Below are 26,387 nucleotides of genomic sequence, written 5' to 3' on the forward strand. Positions count from 1 at the left end.
GGTAATGTGGTAATGATTGATGGGACATTAATAGGTTGGAGTTTTACTTATTGGAATGTAAGAAAAGTTTAGAACATAATGGGTTGGATTGACAACATAGAACGAGAGAGAGTTTTCGAAGAATGTAGAACAAGGTAAGATATTATATTAAGACAGGTGTATTACAATGTAAGAACCTACAGGAAACTCTAGATGTAGTATCACACACATTTCTAAACAATACTTCATACATATATATATACAAAGAAGTAACAACTAGCCGTTACTTCTTTGTAACTCTTGTTTTGTCTTTTCCTTATTGTCTTTTGTAACTCATATTTTGTCTTTATCCTCATAACTCATGTTTTATCATTTGTGGTGTAAACAGGTAATCTTAACACCCCCCCGTAGATGTGACACCACCAACTCATCTATTTGGATGAATACTTAATCCAATATGGTGGTAGCAATTCCAATGTTTTGCGTTGGGTACTGGCTTGGTAAGAAAATCAGCCCACATAGTTTGTGTTGAAGTATGTCCAATCGAGAGGTTAGATTCTTCAAGAAGTTCTGAGATGAAGTGATGTCGTGCGCGGATATGCTTGTTTTGCTCTATGATCTTGGGCTCCTTAGTGATTTTGATGCAGGATTGGTTGTCACACCATAACTTGAATTCAAAAATTTTGAGGATGGCAAGTTCATCAATGATGGACTTCAACCATAATCCTTCCTTAGTAGTGAGAGTAGTTGCTATATATTTTGCTTCAATGGAAGAGAGGGCGACAATAGCTTGTTTCTTTGTTCTCCATGAAATGGCACCACCTGCAAATAGGAATACATAGCTAGAGGTGGATCGAGAGGTATCCTTGTCCCCCCCCAATCTGCATCCGTCCAACCATGTAGTGGTGTTGATAGCCAGCCTTGGATATTTGAATGTTGGGCTTTAGAGTATGATGTGTAAGTAGGTGTCATATCCCTTGTGTACTTCAAATACCGTAATACTCTTTTAAGTGCTTTCCAATGGTTAACTCCTAGATTCTCCATGAATCTTTATAGGTACCCAGTGGCAAAAGATAAGTCGGTTCGAGTGCAGCTGACGAGGTATCGAATGCGCCCCAACACTTGGCGATACAGGATATTCTTCATAAAGTAAGTTGCTTCAATTGTATGTGTGAATCTTCAGATGATAATTTGCATGGTACTGCGAGGTGAGTGGAGATTGGAGAACACTCAAACATATCAAACTTGGTTAGTATATTATCAACAGAGTTCGATTCCTTTTTACATGAATCCCAAGAAAATATTCTAGTGGCCCAAGATGTTTGATTGGGAATTGTTGTCGTAACTCTACAATAAATTCCATTACCAAGTCTTCTGATGTCCCAACAATAGGTAAATCATCCACATAGACTCCCAAGAGTAAGAATTCTATTTTTGTTTTCTTTATGTATATATTACGTTCCGATTGAAGTTGTTGAAATTTGATTGATAAGAGGAACCTATGAAACTTGGCATACTATTGTCTACGGGATTGTTTTAGGCCACGGTACTAATGTCCATGTGTGATTCTTTTGGAGTGCTAAGAATTCAGATTTAATTGCCGCAACCCAATTGTCTTTTTCTTTACTTTTTTTAATGCTTGCTTGAAGGTGAGAATTGGAGTTGTGTCGTAGTTGTCTCCTTCGATGATGGCTGCAAAGATGGATATGTCGGACTCCGTCTCTGTTACGAAGTGACATGTTGACTTTTCAAGCACCTCATCCTTAGTTGCATCATAGATATCACTAAGTAACCTTACCTTAGTCTTTTTAGCCCTAATTTCTTTTTCTTTTAAGGTTGTTTTGGAGAGGTTGCAGGTTTTTAGGCGGGCGAGATCCATATTCTCACATGGAGGATGCACAGGGTTGAATGTGGTCGCCAGTCATATGCTCAGGTTCAAGGCTTCAAGTAATATATTGGGCAGTGGATTGATTGTTGCTTTCGAGGCTTCGGTCATACACTTTTTCACCTTTGGGGCTTTGAGCATCAGATTGGCGAACAAATTGACTACCAATTTTGAGATTTTGAGGATACTCTGAGGTGTAGGGTTGTAGGTGACCTGAACTTGTATGTTCAGATTCACAATTTCGACATTCGGATGTTGAGGAAGAGCTGTTGGGTTGTTGGCGGTGCACTAGCACATCCTCAGGTTCGAGACTTTGAGTGGCTGATTTGGTGATCATAGGCTTGGTGGCGGTCTTCGCAACATAGATTCCCAACCCCTCATCTTGAATGGTTAAGATCTGAGAATGAGGGAATTGGTTGAGTTTCTCTCCTCTGTTTTCTGTTGCATTAGTTGTTGGCGCACCATGATTGTTGTGTAGTTCGGCGTTGATGATGTTCGTCCCATGATTTTCAGATTCCATTGTTGTTGCTTGAGGAAGTCTTAACTTTGTGATTTCCTTGGTAAGGTGTTCACTCCCGGTTTCTTTCATTACATATGATGACCTAGAAAAAAGACTTTTCTCATCAAACTCCATAGAACGACTAAAAATTATTTTATCTGTATCGGGAAGGTAAATTCTGTATGCTTTTACTCCATATGGCTCCCCATATCCAATAAGTTTTCCTTTGATGCATTTATCCTCAAGTTTTGTCCTCTCGGCAAGTTGTATGTATGCAAAAGCAGTTGCTCCAAATACTCGAAGATGTGATATCTCAGGTGGGTACCCATACCACATGGTGTATGGCACTTGTCCTTCTATACCTTGGTGAGGAGGGTCGAAGCACGCTACGGTGTACCAGAAAAGTACTGTTTTTGGCCACAAAAATTGTCAGTACTTTCAATACTGTTAGTACTGAATAATCCAGAAAAAAAATTAGAGAAAAAGAAAATCGATTTTGGAGAGTGGGGTGACTGTAGTACAAGTGTCATTTACTGTAGAAGGAGTGGGGGGAACACATGAGGAGATGTTCTTCCATTTTGGGGGCTATTTTCCCCTCACGTCGATTTTGGCGCTTCCCCTCATACTACTCTTCCTCTATCCCTCTGAGCTTTTCATCACAGACATCCATGTCACGTTTCTGATTTTCCTTCAATCTAAATCTCAAACATCCATGTCTGGTTGGAGAGTTTGAGTTGAGGATTTCTGATTTTTTTAGGGTTTATGTTTTTGTTAGGTTTAGGTTGAGGTACAGAGACTGTTTTGAGGGTTTAGGCAGCAGCCAATAGTGACTTCTTCGACAACGACTTTCTTACTTCCACCGATTCCAATTGATGTCGTGGTGATTTGGGGCTTTTTCCACCAAATCGAGGCGGCATTGGAGGTTCCTTCCACCAAATCGAGGCGGCATATCCAACGCTCCCTCCACCATTGGAGGTTCCTTCCACCAAATCGAGGCGGCATATCCAACGCTCCCTCCACCATTGGAGGTTCCTTCCACCATTGGAGGTTCCTTCCACCAAATCGAGGCTGCATATCCACGCTCCCTGCACCATTGGGGTTCCTTCCACCAAATCGAGGCGGCATATCCAACGCTCCCTCCACCATTGGGGGTTCCTTCCATCCATTTTTTTATTTTCAGTACTAAAATGTTTCATTTCTTCATATTTCAGTACTAAATTTTTAGAATTGACATTTGTCATATTTGATATGTAATTCTAATGTTTGAAACAAAATATTTCTCACTTTGCAGGCCACATTTAAAAACATTTGATTGTGTTTTCTTGGTTGAGTCTATATAACATTAACTACTTTTGCAAGACACTTAATTTTTGTGGATAAATCTAGTGACCGAATGGGGGTTCCTAACGAGAGTGAGTTGTCAAGTAACTCATGCATATCTGAAAGGACTAAGAGACGAGTGGTTCTTCACATAGTCCGTTATTTGGTAGAAATAACGAAGAGATTTAGTGAAGAGAATCGTAGGGATATTATCTGTAGAGTGTTACACCATCAAAGTTTGAATGAAGACATGGAGAGAATAAAATTTAGGGACCAATGTGTTTCAGAAGAGATTGTGGAGTCTATGAATTCATCCCTAGACTTAGTTAAAGGTGTAGAGAGCTTAGACAAACTTGCTGCAAAGAGGGCAACCCTACACATGGTTGTGAACGGTGCGAGAGAGAAAAAATATAGTGATACTAAAGTTGCCTTAGCCCTGGGTATTCAAAGAAGGAACTTGAGGAAACATCGCCGAAATATACACTCAAGCAAATTCAAGTGGCTGGGGTCGGGACGTAGACGACGATGTGATGCCTTATCTCAAGAGATTATTGAGAAAGTGGATTCATTTTGGGCCAAAAATACGCGTGTCTCACCAAATAAGAAGGACGTGTGTAGACAACGAATAAGTCAGGGTAAGTACCAGATTCACCCTAGACACTTCTTGGAGATGACAGAGGTATTCCATTTTTTTATATCAATTCACATTCCATAACTTTGTGTTTTGACCAAGTGTATATTAATGTTTGCTATATATATTGGTTGATGTAGGCTGAATTGTACATGAACTTTAAAGACCAACATCCAAGCTTGATTGTTGGATTCCGCAAGTTCCAAGGTTTGAAACCATTTTATGTTAGAAAATTAAATGAGAGGAATACATGTTGTTGTGTGTACCATAAGAAGATGGACATGTTAAGGCTAGCAGTGAATGCAATGCGTACTGATTCTAAGGGTATACACGGGGAATTATGTGTCTGCACTTGTGAGATTTGTAGACCAAATGGGGAGGATAATAGGTGTAATGCACGAAACATGACTTATGCATCCGTTTCTGAGCTATGGAGGTCTTGTGTTTGTGAAAAAGAACCATCATGTGAGTGGCATCATCGTACATGTCTATTAAGAACATGTAAGGTTTGTCTGCTACCATTATTTTGTAGGCAGGAGCTTGATATGGGAAATAGTCATATCGTGAAATGGAAATATTTGGAGTATGTGACTGAAAATATTGGCAAGGGAGTTGTAACTAAGCGTATCAAGAAAGTATATAAGGAGACATGTGCTGCTACCCTTGTCTCAGAATTTAAGAAACAACTTGGGGAGTTTATTCCACATAACTTCCAGAGTTATTGGCAAAATTCACAGTTCAAGGAATGTATTAATAACTTACCAACGGGTGTCATCGTATCCGTTATTGATTTTGCAGAAAACTATACATTTAAAGTTCAAAATGAGGTTCAATCAATGCATTGGTACAATGATCGATGTACAATACTTGTACATATTTGCTATTGGAGGCAAGACGGTGAGTTACATAAGAAATCAATATTTTACATTTCACATGATAAAAAGCATGATACACTATTTGTTCAACATTGTTTTAAGCTTCACCATGCAGATTTATTTTCTCTAGGGTTAACCTTGTACTATGTGTTGTATCTATACTAAATCAGTGTTTATTGGGGGATGTAAAGTACATGTCTTGTAGTACTAATGATCTTCTAAGGAGGGTTGTGTTCTCCGTGGACACATTGTACTGTACTATCCGATATTGAACATTTTGTACTATTTATCTGTTAATACATGTAGAGTGCTTTCCATGAACTCATTGTACTATACTTTGTGCTATATCCATACTAAGTTAGTATTAAATGGATGCCAGGTACTGTTGGTTGACAACATAGGACTATTTATCTTTTAATAAGTGTAGAGTGTTCTCAATGGATACGTTGTGCTATGCTTTGTTTTGTATTTGTACTAAATCAGTATTAATGGAAGTGTAGTACTCTCAATTGACAACATAGTACTAATTTTGTTGGAAACCTGAGATACCAAAGTAGGTATTTCTCCTTATTCAATATTCGTATGCAATGGAATTACTTCGGGTCTGGACATGGAAAAGGAGAGCATGATGGCGCGGGGGCTGTGATCAAACGTGCCCTTACAAGTGAGCAGTTGGATAATAATGGTGCTAAGTTACAAAATGCACATGATGTTGTGCAGTGGCTAACATGGAAGATGTCAAATGATGGTAAGAACAGATTGTTTGTTGAAGTTCGCGCTGATGAGGTCGATAGAACTAAATCATGTGGTTGTAAAACCGTGAAAGGCACACGCAGCACCCATTGTGTGTTAGGGTTTAGCCGCAAGGACACAACACAATTGTTACTCCGTAGTTTATCATGCTTTTGTTCCATGTGTCTAGATGAAGCTTGGGATAAATGCATCAACCTATCAATCGTGGAGCCCTGGAAGCTGCAGAAGCTTGAGCCTGAACGACAAGATGATATTGAAGAGGATGTGCATTCAAACGATATTGTATACTACAACCAAAATCAAGACTTGGCAGTTTTATTGGAAGTTGGAGATCATTTTGCAGTGCTCAAATCTCCTCAGAATGAAGATTTAGAAGACTACTACATTGTGGTGTGCAAGCAAGGAAAGACATTATTGAAAGAAGTGGTGAGGGATGGTTGGGGCAACAATTTCAACGTTGGTCAGTTTGTCGTGTATGGAAACTATTATGCAAAGTTGCCGCAGTGCAAGAACACATATGCATTACTAAAAGAAGCATCCATTGCAATAATCTACGCCGATGCCATTCTTGCGATCAAATTCAATATGACTCAAGCAAAGCACAAGGTTAAGGGATACAACACTGTCTACAAGGTCCCCCAAGAGGTTCATGAGCACATATGAGGGGAGGTCTCTCTATTTAATGCTTGAAAGTCACCCTATCAATACATTGTACCAGAAAACTGCAAAACATCCACTTGGAGTTCACTATTAATTTTGATGATTGACAAATGAATTGATATATTTCGTCTTTCTTCTAAAGTGTTTATGCCTCTCAACCACTTGTACTTATCTTTCATAATATATTAGTTGTTGTCAACAGGACTTGGATTTCTTCATTGTCGATATTGCTCATGTTTCCTGATGTTATTTGAGCATAGAAGTTTTGCAGAGCCATGTTAAAATGAGTAAAAATATTGTATATCTTCTTGATAAAGTCTAGATTCATAAGAGTTGGTGTGTCCTCTGTTGGCACATAAATCTGCTCTTCTTTTGCTACCAAGAGAAGATTGTTAGTTGAATTCATTAAAGACTTTAATATTGTAAGATTTTCTACTGTAAGTTCATTCTTCAAAGGGGGCGATGAATTCTGTGAAGACAACAATGAAAATTATTCTCTCAGAATCCTTTTTTGTTTCATGATATGTCTTGTGAAGCCATCTGAGTTTTAACTTCTTGTATATAAGTCCTGAATATCCAGGCTATGGATTTTAAATTACAGACCTTCCTTTCCTTAACAAAATAATCCAACTTCTGAAACAATAATTTGTGATAGCTCAAAAAGGTAAGTGTTTCCTTACTACTGTTAGTGGATGGTTCATCCTTTGGGATGATATCATCAAAATATGGCCCACATTGCTTCAACAATTTGCACACATTCTGGTTACCCTCCAATTTGCACACATTCTGGCTAAGAAGACTTTCAAGCATTTTATCTACAATAGACTGAAAGACTTTGCGAGGATTAGGAGATGATCTCAAAAAAGAAACAAAACGTTGTAAAATAAGAATACTTAGATCAAAAAGTATATTCCCATTGTTTTTGATATATGTTGACGAGCAAAATATAGAAGCAATCCTTAAACATGAACTTGATTTCACACTGGTATAACTATTTCAGATTCATGAACTGGATTTTTTACATTGGCAATTGAAACAGTATTTTGGTATCCAAATAGTTCAATTTCAGACATCACTAACAACTAAAGTTCAAGTACAATCGAAAGACAATCAGGCACTAGAGGGTAACTTGGCCGATCTTGTAATGCGCTTGTTGGTGCCAGATTTTTCTGATTTTACATTCTTCTTTATCTTAAAGCCTTTAGGTATGAGCTGACTAAGTGGCACTTCATCATCAGAGGCATCAGAGACAGGCGTGGATGCGCGGGCACCTTGTACTGGTGGCAAGCTTGAGAGAGCAACTATGTTTTCTGCAACTGCAATGCTTGTACACAAATCCACAAAGGTGCTGTCGATAGACAAATTATCACTCATCTCCTGAATGCTTGTACTCCTAGCGATCTTTATTTCCCTATCATCATCACCGATGCCTATACACTCGTTCTTATTAGACTCCTGTATGTGGACCGTGGCAATAGTCATGGTCAACTCCTCTTGTACGGTGGATGTCACCTCATTCTTAAGACAACGTTGTTCGCTCTGAGTACAATCAGGCCCACCTTCATTAGTAACGTTGTTCGCTCTACACTCCTCATGGGATTCTGTACAATCAGGCTTATCTTCAGGGAAAGCGATGTTCTTTCCACGATCCTCTTCATTACTAGCAATGTTCTTTCCATGATCCTCATGGGAATCTTTAGACAGTACTAGCACATTATCAGTACAATCAGTCTTCTCTTCAGCACTTGCCACATTATCAGTACAATCAGTCTTCTCTTCAGTACTTGCCATATTCTTTCCACACTCTTCATGGGCTTCAATCTTCTCTTCAGTACTTGCCATATTCTTTCCACACTCATAGGCTTCTTTAGACATAGTGTTGTTTGTACATGCCAGCTGCTCTTCACATATGAATGCTTCGTTTTTCTCACAATCCTCATGTGTGGAAGATGTTCTTCCAGAGTCCGCCTCCTTGCAAAGGTTAATTTGATTCTGACTCTAATGGGAATCTGACTCTGCACTTGTGCTCCATGAAGTTCCCGATTCATTTGATTGCAGTTGGGAATCAGACTGCTCTTGTAAACCTAATTAATGGGATTCCAAAGAATATTGGTATCAACTCACATACTCAAAAGTTTGCAAACAATGAACATAGGGTTTAGGGCCACATTTTTACCTAATGTTACATTATCATACTGTACAGCCGTAGATACCCCATTGCAAGTGGTGGGCTCGGTCATCTTCTCCACAACATCTAGGTGCTCAACAGTGTTGTTATGATCTATAATAACAACAAAAATAGGGTTGTTATGAGCTAAATCATTGTTTTCAAAGTCTTGCTTTTGACGTGTACCTGGGAGTGTGATAAATTCGTCTTCATGATCAGGTTTTGGACTCGTATCTCCGTCACCAAATATCATTTCATCATCAGCTAGTAACACAAGTACATGGTATTAGACAATGGATTAGGTTGACAATGCTCCAGACAGGTGAGAACTTATATGACTCACCATTGCATTCAACTTTGCCTTTCTTGCCGTTTCCATACAACATTCTTGCAGCATTTCTCTTCTTACTGGGCTCTATTTGTAAAGAAACTGCATTTCTCTTCTTACTGGGCTCTATTTCTTGATGTTGACCGGAGCTTGGGGAATTTGTTTGTAGAAGCATATGTTCCACTGCTCCAATGGCCCTTCTCATACATTCATCCTCATCATAAAAATCATAGGTTATTGGTAATGATGGTCCCTGAACCTTGGAATGTGCAGCAGATATTGAGGGTTTAGGCACAGGGGCTGGTTATTCCATTACCTTCCCTGGCGTGGAGTTGCTTGACACTACAACATTCATTGCAAGAAACAAAAAAACCTTGAATGTTAGTACCATCATCTAAAATATATAATGTAGGTCACAAGAGCTGCTTCCCATTTTACACAATGTACCAATCATGAACAATGTACTACTCACATAGTTCCTAAATTACTGAACTAGTACTAATAAGGAACACTGTACTGCTCACTTAGTTCCCAATTTACACGATTAGTACTAATCATGCACAATATACACAAGTAGTACTAATCATGCACAATATACTACTCACTTAGTTACCAAATTACACAAGTACTAATCCCGAAAAATGTACCACTGACTTAGTCAAATTAATAAGTAGTACTAATCTTCAACAATGTACTACTCACTTATTTCCTAAATCACTGAACTAGTACTAATCCCGAACAATGTACTGCTCACTTAGTTCCCAATTTACACAAGTAGTACTAATCATGCACAATATACTACTCACTTAGTTACCAAATTACACAAGGAGTACTAATCCCGAACAATGTAATGCTCACTTAGTTCCCAATTTACACAAGTAGTACTAATCATGCACAATATACTACTCACTTAGTTAGCAAATTACACAAGGAGTACTAATCCCGAACAATGTACTGCTCACTTAGTTCCCAATTTACACAAGTAGTACTAATCATGCACAATATACTACTCACTTAGTTAGCAAATTACACAAGGAGTACTAATCCCGAACAATGTACTGCTCACTTAGTTCCCAATTTACACAAGTAGTACTAATCATGCACAATATACTACTCACTTAGTTAGCAAATTACACAAGGAGTACTAATCCCGAACAATATACTGCTCACTTAGTTCCCAATTTACACAAGTAGTACTAATCATGCACAATATACTACTCACTTAGTTACCAAATTACATAAGGAGTACTAATCCCGAACAATGTAATGCTCACTTAGTTCCCAATTTACACAAGTAGTACTAATCATGCACAATATACTACTCACTTAGTTAGCAAATTACACAAGGAGTACTAATCCCGAACAATGTACCACTGACTTAGTCAAATTACACAATTAGTACTAATCCTGAACAATGTACTACTCAACAATGTACCACTGACTTAGTCAAATTACACAATTAGTACTAATCCTACAAAATGTACTACTCACTTATTTTCTAGATTACTGATCTAGTACTAATAAGGTACAAAACTAGTACTAATAAGGAACAAGGTACTACTCAGTTCCCAAATTACAAAACTAGTATTAATCATGAGCAATGTACTAGTAACTTAGTTCACAAAGTACAGAACTAGTACTAATCATGAACCATGTAGTACTTACTAAGTACTAATCCAACAAATGTAGATTGGTATTTTGCACACAAGTAATACTAAACATGATATGTGTTCTACACACCTAGTTACATAACTTGTACTAATTACACCAATAGTATTAATCTTGAACAGTATTAGTACTAAACGTGATATGTGTTTGACACACCTCATTTCCAAATTACAATAATTGTACTATTATTCAGCAATTTACTATACACCTTGTTCCCAAATTACATTACTAGTACTAATTCCCAAGTTACACAAACAATACTAACAGTCAACAGTGTACTATAAGTATAGTGTTTACTAAACTAATACTAGGCAAGTTGCAATATAGATTGGACGATGTTGTACCTGGTTCCCTTTTAGTACTACTAATTCTGGAAAATATCCCTTCAACTACACATACCAATTATATATTAAGAGTACTGCCAATACTAACCCACATAATTAGGGTTCCACATAATAGTTGTTAGAGATTACACTAAATTTGAAGTATGAATTGTGGCATACACTAGTTCTAGTTCAAATGTTAATTGACATCATATAATACAAACAATAGAATAGTAGAGCCACATACCATACGCGTGTACTTTTAAACCCCAAGCATAGTACCACTCAGCCGCAATTGTAGTTTTATAGTCCATACATGTATTCTCTTTCTCAAAATGATACTTAGCACATAGCACATGATATGTGTGCAAGCATGGTGTAATCACAACATCCATAGCCTCCAGCTTGAATCCGAGGCCACAAAATATACACCTGGAAGATTGCAAACACAAGTTATAATATATTAGTTGCTCACTTATTTATACCAGAGAAGTAGAAATAAATAACTTTTAAAGCCAATACCGTGATATAGCTATACTAATAATGGTACTTTCTATACCACTTGGGTGCTCAATTACAGATGGACACAAAGTATCAAAACCATTTTGTTTTAAATCCTGCATCAAGCATGCAAGGTTCTCAGAATGCAACTTTAAGGCTGACAACTTATTATCTATTTCTTCATGTGCATTCCTGCAAGTATCAAGGTCTCTCATCTGTGAACCTAATTGAGTGCCCATATTGTTCAGCTCTTTCTTCAACTCCTCTTTCAACACCTCACTTTCTGAATTTTGGATTGTCGATGCAATCCATTCATATGTAGTTTTTATTGAAGAAAATTTCTTTTCTGCCTGTATCTCAGCTGATTTAACTACTTCCAAATCAGCAAGTAGTGTTTGTATTCTTGAGCTCATAGAAGCTATGCAACCGGCCATCATCTGTTCATGCTTTTCAGTCATTGTGGCCCGTACCTTTGCCTCTAGAACTTGGTGGATAGGTGTTATAACTAGAATATCCACATGAGAGGTTCCAGATGACTTCAAGCCAGTGTTGGTACTGGAGGACCCTTTGTAATGTTCTGACCGGTGCCGATTAAAATCTTCCCAATTTACGTCAATGCCACCTTGAACTTCACATGCAAAAGCACGTGCAAAAACAGTACCCACCTCATTGTTAGTGATTTGATTTGTATCATAAACATGTTCGTATCTCGTCTTCAATAAATTCATGTATTCCCTCTTCAAACCACTTATGTGGAATCCTCGCCTTGTGTCGGGATGTGCTGACCCCCAGGTTTTTAACAACCACTCTCTCAGCTCTGGATAAACGTCAGGTCGTGCTCGAAGGAAATAATTCCATCCAAGAGGTGTGTCTCGACTGATGGAGTGGTACATCTTCTTTCTCTATGTTGATGAATTCATCACCCTTTCTCTTGTGGGTGTCTTCTTGCTTTCTTTCATGGGTGTCCTTCTTCCTTCCTTCACTGGTGTCTTCACTTTCTCTTTCATCAATGTCTTCTTTATGGGTGTCCTTCTTGTCATTGTCCTAGTCAACACAATTCTCAGGGAATGAATATGCATGTACTAGAAGAAAACTCAAGCAATTACCATCAACACATAGCAAATCATCACATTGCATGTACAAACCATGTCAAACACACAATAACCCTAAATAGTCGGAAAAAAACTCATCCATGTCAAACACACAGACAATAAAAACAGACGGATACAAAAGTCAAAGAAAAAGAAAACATTGTAAATCATCATAGCCAACTCCATCACATCGCATGTACAAGCCATGTCAAACACGCAAAAACCCAAAATAGTCGGAAAAACACTCATTCATGTCAAACTCACACAAAATAAAACAGATGGACAGGAAACAAGAACAAAACGAAAACATAGCAACTCATCATAGCCAACTCCATTTACGTTGCATGTACAAACATGTCTAACACACAACCACCTCGATCAAAATATTGTCATACATTTTTAAAAGAAACACAGAAACACAGAGAAAACAAAAACATACCAGTTGGGCATGCAACACATAGACTATGAATAATCAAACCCTAAAAATGGCCATACACATGCAAATAAAAAACAGACAGATAGGAAACATTCAGAAAAAGAAAACATACCAGTTCGGCATGCAACAAAGAGAATACCTGGAGGTCGTACAACTTGCAGAGGTACCACACCGTGTTAATTTTGACACCTTGGGAGCACACCAAGCCTTCAAAATCACCTATATGCAAGAGGTTGTTGACGAGGCTGCTGCAGAGGAGACAAACGAGCATAGACAGAGGAGACAAACAAGCATACACAAGGAAGGAAAATCAACAACACAGACAACGAGCAGGGGAAACAAAAATCTCTGCGTATACAGAGTTCAGAGATCGAACCTGGCACAGAGGGGAACACAAGAACAACTACGCGGGGAAACAGAGAATCGAAGGTGGAGTGAGAGAGAGAAACAGAAAGAAAGAAAGAAACAGAACTTCGAAGGTGGAGTGAGAGAGAGAAAGAGAGAGATAGACCTGTAATAGATATGTCGTCTTTCTTTAACTTTCTGCCACTGTCTGTCTGACAACTTCGAGACAGGAGAGAGAGAGAGAGAGAGAGAGTGAGAGAGAGAGACATACCAATTGACACATTCGACTACCCATACCAGAGAGAGAGAGAGAGAGATACTGAGACTGACCAACTATCACAATGGATACCTTCTCCAGGTGTGCTTTCGTACAACTCTACCTAGGAGACTGGGGCAACAATTAATGTATTAAATATGGCCTAGGGACATTTCGAGTGTGACGTATAATATCTTTGTGCATTCGAGTGTGACGTAATGAATTTGTTTTTTGTTTTTTGAAATTTATTTACAATTTTTAATGTTTATTTTCTTCTTCGATTTAGTACTAAATTTTTGGCCAAAAGTTGGTACACCGTAGCATGCTTCGACCCAGGAGTTTTGTTTTGTAGGTAACAAGACGTGGCGACTGCTTCTTCCCAGAATCTCGAGGCCATTCCACTCATCTTCAACATACTCCTAACAACATTTAATAAGGTGTGATTTTTTCTCTTAGCTATCCCATTTTGTTGAGGTGTGTAGACAGTTGACTTTTGATGAAATATACCATTTTTTTCGTTAAAGGCTTCCCATTCTTGTGAAACAAACTCTCCATCATTGTCACTTCTTATTACTTTAACTTTAAGTTGTGTTTGATTTTCAACAAAGCTCTTATATGCACAAAATGCTTTGAATGCATTTCCCTTTTGTTTAAGAAAGTTAACCATTGTAAATTGCAAAGTGTTATCAATAAATGCTATAAAGTACCTTGCTCCGGAGAGTGAGTTGGGAGTTATTGGTTCACATACATCCATGTGAACAAGTTGGAGTAGTTTCTTTGTCTTTGAGTTACTTAGTGGGAATGATTTTTGAGCCATTTTCCCATACATGCAACCTTCTCAAATATCAATAGATTTAAAGATTGTGGAATGTAAACCTCTTACTAGGTTCTGATTTTGACATGACTTGAGTGTTGGTGTATGTAGATGACAGAACCGGCAATGCCATAGATAGGTGGGGAACACATTGTCTACTCCTCCTTGATGTACTTCAACAGCTAATGCTTCTCCTAGATTTTCCTTTGTCAAGAATCAAACTCTTGACATGACCATGTTTTAATCGAGTGTTATGTGTTAACCACACATCTAGCATATAATCATGTATATACTTCCTCATTGTAGGTTTTAGCTAGCATTATGTGCATAATTTCTCCCTTGTATTATTAACACTTGCCACATGCATGTGTACCTACTGCCTACATGCTCTATTGTATCACATGCGTGCAACAGGTATGCATGCCACTTAGTATAAATAGTTGAGTTCACCTTGAAGGAATTCAAGGTGAACAACGCCAGTCATGGACATATCAATCTAGTGTTTTCGTTTCGCCCATCCTCTCTCCTCGATCTTCATCTCTATCTTTATGCTCTTGTGTAATTCCGTCATTGCTCCGTCATAGTCTCATCATCCGTGCTCCGTCTTAGTCCACGCTTGGTGTGTCCATGACAGTTTGTTCACCTTCCAACTAGAAGCATCACCCGTCTCCGTCATCGCCCTTGCTTCTAGAGTTACCATCGTCACCGTATCATCATCAACATCGCTTCATTTCCTATGTTCCTCGCCATTTCTATCTCCTAGTTTCTTCTTATCATTTTCATTGGCTTTTAGTTTCTCCTCATCATTGTCTCTATTTTTTAGTTTCTTTCCCGTTCGTATTTGTTTTCTAGTTCCCGGTGAGGGCTGCACAAGGCCGCTCACTCTCGTAGGTGTTCATGTTCCAGTTCCCTGTAAGGGCCGCACAAGGCCGCTCACTCCCATTGGTGTTCGTGTTCTAGTTCCCAGTGAGGGCCACATGGTCACTCACGCCCGTTCGTGTTCCTGTTCCCGGAGAGGGCTGCACATGGCTGCTCACTCTCGTTCGTGTTTCTGTTCCCGGTGAGGGCCGCATGGTCGCTTACTCCCGTTCGTGTTCCAATCTCCGGTTAGGACCGCACACAGTCGCTCACTCCAACTATTGTTCGTGTTCCAGGTCTTGGTGAGGACCAACATGGTCGCTCATGCCCGTTGTTGTCCATGTTCCAATTCCTAGTGAGGACCACACATGGTCGATTACTCCCATTCGTGTTCTTGTTCCTAGTGAGGGCCACATGGTCACTCACTCGTTCGCGTTCCATTTCTCAGTGAGGACAACATGGTTGCTCACACTCATTGGTGTTCGTGTTTCAACTCTTTGCGAGGACCATTCCAGTTCTCGGCAAGGATCCCACATGGTTACTCATGCCCCTTGGTGTTCATGCTCCCCGTGAGGACCGCACATGGTCGCTCACACCCGTTAATATTTGTATTCCAGTTCTAGGCGAGGACCACACATGGTTGCTCATGCCCGTTGGTGTTAAATACCCCGTCTTGTGGAAGGGTTACTCCTTGTCTAGGATTTACAGAATACTTTGGAGGTGATCTAAGATTTTCATCAACAATATCCCCTAAAGCCGACAAACGATTTGGGAAGGCATCGTTGGAGGGGGGATAATGTCAAGAATCGAACTCTTGACATGACCATGTTATAATTGAGTGTTATGTGTTAACCACACATCTAGCATATAATCATGTATATACTTCCTCATTGTAGGTTTTAGCTAGCATTATGTGCATAATTTCTCCCTCGTATTATTAACACTTGGCACATGCATGCGTACCTACTGCCTACATGCCGTATTGTATCACATGAGTGCACAGGTATGCATGCCACTTAGTATAAATAGTTGAGTTCACCTTGAAGGAATTCAAAGTGAACAACGCCAGTCATGGACATATCAATCTAGTGTTCTCATTTCGCCCATCTTCTCTCCTTAATCTTCATCTCTATCTTTATGCTCTTGTGTCATTCCGTCATTGGTCTGTCATAGCCTCATCATCCGTGCTCTGTCTTAGTCCGCGCTTGGTGTGTCCATGACAGCTTTGACAGGATATAGTTGCCCTTGTTTTGGACATACAATTTTTTTCTCATGTTGATCATCTTGGATGTATAGGGTAGCTTGTTGTTTGCTGAATTGGACTGTCATTCCTTTTGCAGTAGCTTGTCCCACAGATACTAGATGTTTTGCAAATCCAGGTACAAAGTATATATCTGAAATTTGTACAACATGATTACTAATGAGTCTTAATTTGATATTACCTTTCCCAACTGCCACTTTTTGACCTTTGTCTCCGAAGGTGACCTTCAATGGTATTGGGAGCTCTTGATAGTTGTCCAACCAATCTTTTCGATATGTTAGATGGTGAGTAGCCCCAGTATCCAAGAACCAGGTGCTATCATCTTTATTTTCTTCACATGTGTTTGCATTATATGTTGGAATGTACTCTTCTTCATCAGGGTCTCCATTTTGTTCAGATGCTTCTTCAAAAGAGTATTTTGGATTTCTATCATCTTCTTGTTGGATAACCACATTATGTGCCTAGGGTCGGTTGGAGTTCTTCTCTTCTTGCTTGAGGCGACATACTCGATCAATATGTTCTTCCTTCTTGCAATATCTACAAATGATTCTAAAGCTTCCATTTTGTCGTGAGTTGTTCCCATAGTATTTTTGTGCTTCACTCTTGATGTATGTTTTGTTATTATTAGATTCATTATTTTCTTACTTTTTCAGGTCTGTACCTTTGTTGGTTTGCTGGATGACCCCTTTGGAATCGATTGATGGAGATTGCCATTGCGATCGGTTGAGCATTATTCTTCTTTTGTCATCGAATGTCTTCATGGCGGATCTTAGTAAGTAGCTCAGACAATGTTGTTGTGCTACTATGCATAATGATGAATGTTCCCCAAGATTCGGGGAGTTTGCTTAGCACTAATCCAATCTTGATGTCTTCTGAGATGCCGTTGTCGGCGGTAGTTGCATCATCCATGGTTGCCTCCCAAGTTGATAAGAAGGTAGGAACATCTTCTTCTTCTTGTAAAACACACCTATTAAATAAGGTAGCTAAGGTGTGGAGTTTAGTTGTACCATCTTGAGGTTCGTAAAGTTCCTTTAGTTTTGTCCACATTGCAGCTGCAGATGTGAGTTTTCGAATAATTTCTAATTGCTTTTCATCTACATTTAACATTATCTCTAGTCTAGGTCTTTTATCCAGCTTTCGCCACTCATGCCATTCATTTGACTCTCGTTTTACAAGTTTTGGACTAGCGCCAGTTGTGATGTGTAGGAGCTCCTCAACATCAAGTAGCAGCTCCATTCGAGTCTTCCAGGTTTTGTAGTTTTTCTCCGTTAATTTGTCCAAGGTATATTTTCTACTTGAGCTTGCCATAGTGATAGTACTAAGATTTGTTTATTTCAAAAAAAAACTGTGGTGAGTTTCATTGGTTATAGGGGACTATGAGATTCAAATCGTGCAACTAAGCTCTAATACCATGTAAGAAAAGTTCAGAACATAATGGGCTGGATTGACAACAGAGAATGAGAGAGAGTTTTCGAAGAATGTAGAACAAGGTAAGATATTATATTAAGACTGGTGTATTACAATGTAAAAAGCTACAGAAAATTCTAGATGTAGTATCACACACATTTCTAAACAATACTTCATACATATCTATATACAAAGAAGTAACAACTAACCGTTACTTCTTTGTAACTGTTGTTTTGTCTTTTTCTCATTGTCTTTTGTAACTCATATTTTGTCTTTATCCTCATAACTCATGTTTTACCATTTGTGGTGTAAACAACTAATCTTAACATGGAAAGTATGTACATTGAACAAACAAAACTCACATGAAATATAATTAAAATCATATAGGAAATTATTTTGACTCCAATATTTTGGGTATTTAAAATTTGGAGCAATGTACATTTAGATTATTGAGAATGGGATACATGGTTGGATCAAACCAAAAGAAATAAACAACGACACAATGTGTACTATATCATCGGTCGTGCCTGTGCCTGTGCCTGTGCCTATGCTTGTCGGCAATGAGCGAAATGAATGTGAAGTTTTATAAATCGGTGGGAGTAAGCCATTACAAAACAAAAAGGACCATCTACACTTCATAGTTGATCCGGAGGCCTTGGATGGTCACTCTCTCAGTGCCCTTCACGATGATCGTGATCACGACCTCGTCGTCCTTCTTGATTCCCACACGCTTCAAGTTATCTCCGATCTCGAACTTTAGGTTGGTCATGAGCCGTCGATGTTGGCTCGCCGATGGCACCACATTGAATGTCCCCACATACTCGGCGCTGTTCGTGAGTGTCGTGTTGGTCGCACCGGGGAGATTCACGAACACCAGCAGTTGCACGAAACTGTCTCTCACCACGTCCATCCCCTCGATCGTCAGCACCTCCTCCGAGTGCTCTGGCCTTTTCACACCTATAGCGGACGGCCGTTGCACACGTGCCACAAGCTTCTTGCCTAGCTCAATCGTCCCGTTGAGAGGCGAGGGACCGACGAACGGCACGCCCGAAGCTATGGCCGCCTGTAGGGCGCTGCCGTTCGAGACTGGGACCGGGGAGAATCGAATCCACAACTTGTCGGAGCTCACCCTCTTGTATTTGTAGCCAAGCTTGCTTATGTCGAGCACATCTCGCACCTTTATCTTCACCATGTTTGCATATTCGTCGAAGAAAGGGAACTCGGCGTCGAGGAAGTCGGTTACGTTGAAATCGTGGCGCTCGCCATCGGGGAGGTGGAATCGCCACATGTCCCAGAGCCGGTCAACATTGGTGTGATGGGAGTAGAACACGGGATCGCGACCGGCTGAGGTGAAGGTGCCCATATCTTCTCCGAGGGTGTTGTTCCTGTTGCCGGTCCAGTAATGGATGCCATTGTGGATCGTGTTCTCGATGCTGCCACCCAACGGAGCAGAGATGACAGTGGAATTGGTGAGGTCGGACCCGAGAACGTAAGGGCCGCCTAGGAAGAGCTCCGGGGTGCGGGCCGTCACCATGGCTTGATACATGGAATTGAGATTCTCCAAGGCGATGAGGGTGGTGTTGCTGGTGCTACTGGCTGGGGAGAGACGGATGAGGGTGGTGCCCGAGAGCGCGGAGGTGCTGCGGTTGGCGTCAAAGAGGGCGGTGCCATTGCGTGCGAACATGGGGGGCAACACGTTGCCGCCATCACGTTGGTCGTCCCAGTTCCAATAGACAAGTGCGAAGGACGGATCGCCGATGAGACTACCGAGGATGCGCTCGTGGAAGTAGAGGTACATACGGTGCCACGGGAGGAACAACCAGGAGAAGTGGACCTGGAGAGGTTTATCGGCAGCGTCGCCGCCTTGCTTGTAGGCACCGTTGCAAAAGGCACAATGGAGATCGGCCTGGACCTTGAAGCTACGGGGATCGGTGTCGGGGAGGGCTTTCATGAGCGCGTATGCCTTGTTGTACTTGGCGATGTACTCTTCGCTCACACGGTGGGCGGGGTGCCGGACACGGGTCTTGGGGGACTTGTAGGCATCCAAGGAGAAGCGGACGACCTTGTGGGCGGGGACGATGGGGATGCAACAATTGAAGAGATAGGTGTTCTTGGCATTGGGGCCAGCAGCAGGCCTGTCGACGGCAAGCTGACATTGGGACAAATCGGGGACGGTAACGGGATCCGCGGCCACGAAAGAGAACAATGGCAGGAACAGGGCTAGCACCAACACAACGTGATGGAGGTTATTGGAGGCCATAGGAAGCAAATCTATGAATGCTCTCTGCTGTCTATGGAGTAGATCGAGATTATTAGTATAAGCAGGGTGCTATTATTATGAATGTTCTTTGATGGATGGTGTGATGTAACCTATATTATATGTATGTATGTATAATGTCAACTGGTATGTCTCTTTATATAATGTCAATTGGTACCTCTATTTGTGATGGAGATAACCTCTATATATTTTGTAATAATAATATAGAAAAATCAATGAATTTGAATGGTCTTCTACCCATTAATCCCTAAAATGTCAAGAAATTTCGTTGAATCCAAGATATCCATCCTACCTACGGAAAATGTCAACATAATTCCTAGACTTATATATCACATACTAGATTTGGAAAACGTCAACATAATTGGCAGCAAATAATATATCATGTTGCTTATAATAGAAATAGAAAAATATGTCAATTTACAGCGTCAACATATCTATATCTGTCTGTCTGTCTGTTTGTCTGTATGTGTAAATGAAATATTGTGGAAGAGCTTCCATAACTCTTCATTAAATCGAACGCGTATTCCCTCACTTTGTTGTTTCACACAGTTTTGACATTGTCATTACATTTTAAATGCAACATTTCAATTACCATATTGATTTGCTTGCGTTTTATTTATTATGGATTGGGGGATTGCATGCTCCAAAGGATTAACATTTCCACCAACAAACAACTCCTTAATATTACCCGCCAAGTTCTCTTCATTGATTTCACTCCCAATTTTATATGAATATTTTACGAGCTGTAGATTTCAAGTCGTCAAAGACATTGACATATATCGTATCTTCATTCATAGAACGGTAGGGTGCATATATGCACATATAAGACGGTGTTTGGTTGTAAGGTATATTTTTTCCTCCTCCCGTCTAGTGGACTTTCTTCCTAGGATAGTTGAGAATTAAGGTTGTGTCCCACTCCACTTTGCCTTTTGACTAGTAAAAGGGCAAGATTTGTCCTATCTAATATATCTCTTTTTAAATCTATCAAGTTTGGCGTTTTATAATGTCCTTGCACCCTCTTTTCTACAAAATACAAGGGATTTACAAAGCCGGTACGCAATTTTATAATATGTGGGTATGTTATTATATTCTAGTATGTCTTGCACGTAATGACATATATATTTAGTCTGAATCTAAGACAATTAGAAATGTATGCATTATGACATGCATCAAGACATTTATCTACATTATGGAGGTAACCTAAACAATCAAATAATGGCAATGGTTTTGAATTGAATTTCCTTTAGAACTTGCAACAATGTAATTATATTGTGATATGCACATAAGAGATCAAAACCAACCTAGTTAGCTTCTTACTTCTTACTCAATCACCCCCATAGAGTGCTCGGAAAGGGCTGATTCGTGCTACTTGAGGGTCTTGTTGAGGCGTTCTGTGAGGCCATTTGTCCTAGGATGGTATGGGGACGTAAATATCTGTTGGACACCAAGTTGAGCTGCAATGGTGTTGAGGACATCCCCGTGCAACTACCGGCCCTGATAGTTGTCAGGAATAGTACTAAGCGGAGAGGAAATTAGTACTAAAGAAGAGAAGTACTATTAGTAATAACAGGACGGGACTGCGTAAGATTCCCGAGAGAGAGAGAGAGAGAGAGAGAAGAGAAGAGAGAGATAGCGAGGAAGTGAGAGAGAGAGATAATGATAACAGCTAATATATTATGTGAAGGATAAGTACCAAATGGCTAAGAGGCTTAAGATTGGCGTTGAACCAATTTGGTTCAACATAATGCCTAGTGCCTTCTTTTATAGTGTTCTCAGGAGTAATCCTGAAGTTTCTAGAATGTTCCAAAGAAATCTAGAATATACATTAATTTCCTATAATAAAACTTAAATGAAAATAATATCTTACGTATTACAATAGATGGTATAATGGTCAAGAGCTCGACCCATATAACATAAGGTCATGGGTTCGAGTCTTGCCATATCATGACACTATCTCCCCCTTAAAGTTGACGAGTGGAACGAGTCGGCGTTGATTGCGGACCGGGTTTGTCCGGATACTTTTGATGGAACTCAGCAAGAAGATCCTGAGCATTGGCAACATGCTCGACGGGTTCCCAAGTTAGTTCGTTCACTCGGACTATAGCCAAGCCAATCGACCACATAATAAATTTTGTTGCGAACAAATTTGGAGTCGAGGATGGCAGCTACTTCATACTCCAGACCGGCGTCTAACTCAAGCGGGGGCGGCGATGGTGTAACACGATCGGGAAGAGTGTTTGCTTTATAAGGTTCAAGAAGAGAACTATGGAACAATGGATGTATCCGAAGATGCGGAGGAAGATCAAGGCAGAACGTGACATCATTAATCTTACAGGTAATACGAAAAGGACCGAGTCGGCGATAATCCAACTTGTCGCACGGTCAAGTAGTCTTGATGTGACGACGTAAAAGCCATACTCGATCTCCGATGGCAAAAGAGGAGGGAAACCGATGACGATCTGCGTAAGTCTTCTGTGTCTGTTGAGCATGACGAAGATGAGTATAGAGATCCATCTGGATCTTGCGTAGTCTCTCCAAATGATCCTCGGCACGAGGATTGGTAGGTAGCTCCGGGGTGTCGATCACCGACCAGCGAGGATGAGAACCGGTATAAGCGTAGAATGGGGAGACTCGAGTCAAGGAGTGAACAACATTATTATACGCAAACTCCGCAAAGTGGAGAATCTCGGCCCAATCGTCCTGTTGATAACTTAGGAAACACCGGAGATATTGGTCCAGCGTTTGGTTTGTTCGTTCTGCCTGCCCATCGGTCTGAGGATGGTAGCCGGAGGAGAGGTTGCAAGAGACCTTGAGCATCTTGAAGAGATGCTGCCAAAATTTGGAGACAAATTGCGGTCCTCGGTCACTGATGATACTGTCTGGGAGGCCATGATGCCGAAATACCTCACGCATGACAAGGGCGGCGGTTTCCTCGCTAGTGATGGCCTTAGTACATGGCACAAAATGTGCCATCTTCGTATATCGATCGACGACGGTTAAGATAGCATCGAACCCCTTCGAAACCAGCAGATCTGTGATAAAATCAAGACAAATAGATTGCCACGGCTTACTTGGAATCGGTAAGGGTTCCAATAAGCCATATGGATGGTGTCGTGGCATCTTTGCTCGGTAGCAAGCATCACAGGTCCGAACGTAGTTGTCGACAAAACGTCGCATATGGGGCCACCAAAAGGATCGTTGAACTAGATCCAACGTCTTAGTGCTACCGAAATGTCCCGCCATATGGGTGTCGTGACAACTTTGGACGATTTGAAGGCGATAGGAGCAATCGGGGACATAGACAAGCATTTTAAAGAATAACAAACCATCATGATATTCGAATTGTCGGTAGTCCATACCTGGTTGCTGAGAATGGGAACAGGATGCCCGTGAGGTATCAATATGCGCCAGAATGTCTTTAGAAAAATTGTTCGTCTTCAAATTCGCAGGTATGGTGTCAATAATCTGGGAATCCATTGGGGTGTGAAAAATCCGCGTTGTGTGCAATCGTGTTGGTCCCAAGATTACTTGCTTTTGATTATCGAATGCGGGATCACCAGGACGAGGTGCAAGATATGAATGCCGTGATAGTGCATCTGCCTTTCCTTGCTGCTTCCCCGGTGGATATGCAATTTTGAAATCAAAACGTGTGAGGAATTGAGCCCACCTAGCTTGCCGTCGATTTAGCACACGAGCGTTCGAGAAATAAGAAAGATTCTTGTGATCACTAAAGACAATGACCTAATGTGGAGAGCCCTCCAAAAAATGCCGCCATTGCACAAATGAATCCACGAGGGCTAATAACTCCTTGTCATGTATTTCGTAGTTGATTTCTGCAGCATCGAATTTGCGCGAATGGAAAGCCACAGGATGTAACTCTTCTTTATCTCCTAGTTGAGAAAGGATGCTATCGAGAGCGAAATCTGATGCGTCAGCCTCCATGATGAATGGTTTGCTTGTATCCACATGGGCTAGAATAGGTGCTGATGTAAAGGCTTTCTTAAGATGCCGAAAAGCCATGATGTCCGCTTCATTGGACCAAAGAAATGCTTGTCCCTTCTTCGTAAGGTGTGTGAGAGGTAAAATAATCTTCGAGTAATCTTGTATAAACTTGCGGTAGAAGTTAGAAAAACCTAGAAAACATTGTACATCTCATACTGATCGTGGAATTTGCCACTCTAGCACAATTTGAACTTTAGTTGGATCCATGGAGATGCTCTTTGAGGAGATAACGTAGCCTAAAAATTCCACTTGCTTGCAGTCGAAGCTAAATTTTTCTAGCTTGGCATAAAGACCATTCTCACGGAGTCGATTTAGTACTAATAGTACATGAGATAGTGGTCTTCCATTCATCTCCCGGTCGGATCTGCACGAGGTTATATGCTCCTCGTAGATCGATTTTTGTAAAAAACTTGGCACCATTAACTCGCTCTAAAAGACTTGATATAAGAGGAAGTGCATACCTATTCCGGATGGTGACCTTATTTAAGCCGTGGTAATCAACGACAAGACGAAGTGAGCCATCTTTCTTCTTGACAAAGAAGATGGGTGCTCCGGACGGAGATTTCGAATGACAAATAAACCCGCTTGCCAAGTTCTCCTCTATGTAGGCTCGAAGGACTTCTAACTCAGTGGGTGACAAGTTGTAGATTGGTCCCCATGGTGGCTCTGCTCCTGGTTGTTAATCGATGGGACAATCGTAGGGACGATGATGAGGAAGAGTATCGGCTTTTACCTTGTCAAATACGTTGGCATAAGGATGATATTTCGCTGGAAGTTGCACTAAGGATTCCTCCTTAATATTGCTAGAGGGATGTACTGATATGGCAAATAGGAACATTGCCTCCTTGTGTCCTTCTTTGCGTAGTTGACGTAATGAAATGGTCAAAACTCGATGAGTAGATTCTTGGGGTTGTCGATATCAGACTTCTCTTGTTCTCCAATCTATGTCTGGATTATGTAGTTCAAACCAAGGTAATCCCAGGACAATGGGATGCTCTGGACTACTAATTATATTAAATGATACTACACATACAAAACTACCTAGGACAACCTGAATGGGTTCTAACTCCTCTACAATTTTCCCGAAAGCAATGGGACAACCATCAATGACTACTACAGATGCGGGGCAAGGAAGTTTTCTTAAGGATATCTGAGAAGCTTGGGCAAAATTTCGATCCATGAAACAGGAATTGGCTCTGGAATCTAAAAGTGCTAGGACTTGTACTGGGGGAGTACTTTTAGTACTAACCATGACTTGGGCTAGGAACACATTGCTAACTTGCTTGGAGGGAATGGAACCACTACTGGGCTGTACAGATCTAGGGCTGTCCAACCAAACGGCTCCTATTTTGGCTGGACTCAATCGTTTAACTCTTCATCTAATTGACTAAGGATTTCAAATTTGTTTGAGATACTTGGGCTATTAGTACTATTAATACTATCAGACACTCCTAAGGGAAAAATTGACTCGGGTTTAGTACAGGCTACGAGTTGATTTACCTGTCTTCTTGGACTATGGGGACAATTGATTGCGATATGCCCTAGTCCACCACAATACAGACATAATCGATTTGCACGGCGTCGTTGCTTTTCTTCTTCCGATAACGGGCCACGTCGACGCATGGTGTCAATCTCCATCGGTGTCAGAGTATTTGCTTGGGGTACGTCCCGTGCGAATGCTTTCGCCGCGACTGAGGCGTATGTGGGCTCCGGCCTAGAGTGTGGTATTTGTAATTGACGTTTGGAATGTCGTTCGAAAAGGTGGTTGTCACATCGGACCACTCGACTAATTGCCTCCGTAAGAGATTTTGATTCTTCGGGGAAGGTTAAAAGTAAATCTTTTACATTGTTTTGCAGGCAGTAGCGAAACTGCTCCATTAGTGCCTGATCATCCCAGGGAATATCGGAGGCGAGTAGACAGACATCCGCCACGTAGCCAGAGGCTGGACGATCACCTTGACACAATTGTCGGATCTTGTTGATCGTCGTCCTGATGTTGTCGGTGTCTCCAAAGCAGGCTTTAAACTCACTAATAAAATCTTCAAAGTTA

General features: G+C 40.6%; 1 protein-coding gene and 2 long non-coding RNA genes across 3 annotated transcripts in view; 2 read left to right on the forward strand and 1 right to left on the reverse strand.

The window, feature by feature from the left end:
- LOC147867712 (uncharacterized) overlaps positions 1-26,387 on the forward strand; it is a 110,100-nt gene that overhangs the window by 31,954 nt on the left and 51,759 nt on the right. The gene's annotated exons all lie outside the window — the stretch shown is intronic.
- Positions 16,774-17,430, forward strand: LOC147867713 (uncharacterized). The gene is made up of 3 exons (XR_015532406.1): positions 16,774-16,934; positions 17,116-17,218; positions 17,304-17,430. It is a non-coding gene; the product is annotated as an uncharacterized LOC147867713 (long non-coding RNA).
- Positions 18,635-20,332, reverse strand: LOC147867714 (polyphenol oxidase, chloroplastic-like). The gene has a single exon (XM_087315506.1). It carries the CDS (start codon positions 20,315-20,317, stop codon positions 18,686-18,688), a length of 1,632 nt encoding a protein of 543 aa, XP_087171632.1. The 5' UTR covers positions 20,318-20,332; the 3' UTR covers positions 18,635-18,685.

The sequence above is a fragment of the Azolla caroliniana genome, unplaced genomic scaffold, assembly GCF_043228905.1.
Source record: "Azolla caroliniana isolate FFs.n. ecotype wild unplaced genomic scaffold, voAzoCaro1.0.p SCAF_2, whole genome shotgun sequence".
NCBI lineage: Eukaryota > Viridiplantae > Streptophyta > Polypodiopsida > Salviniales > Salviniaceae > Azolla > Azolla caroliniana.

Bases quoted from the DNA above. Each gene is read 5' to 3' on its own strand.
- LOC147867714 (XM_087315506.1), bottom strand. From the start codon at position 20,317: ATGGCCTCCAATAACCTCCATCACGTTGTGTTGGTGCTAGCCCTGTTC.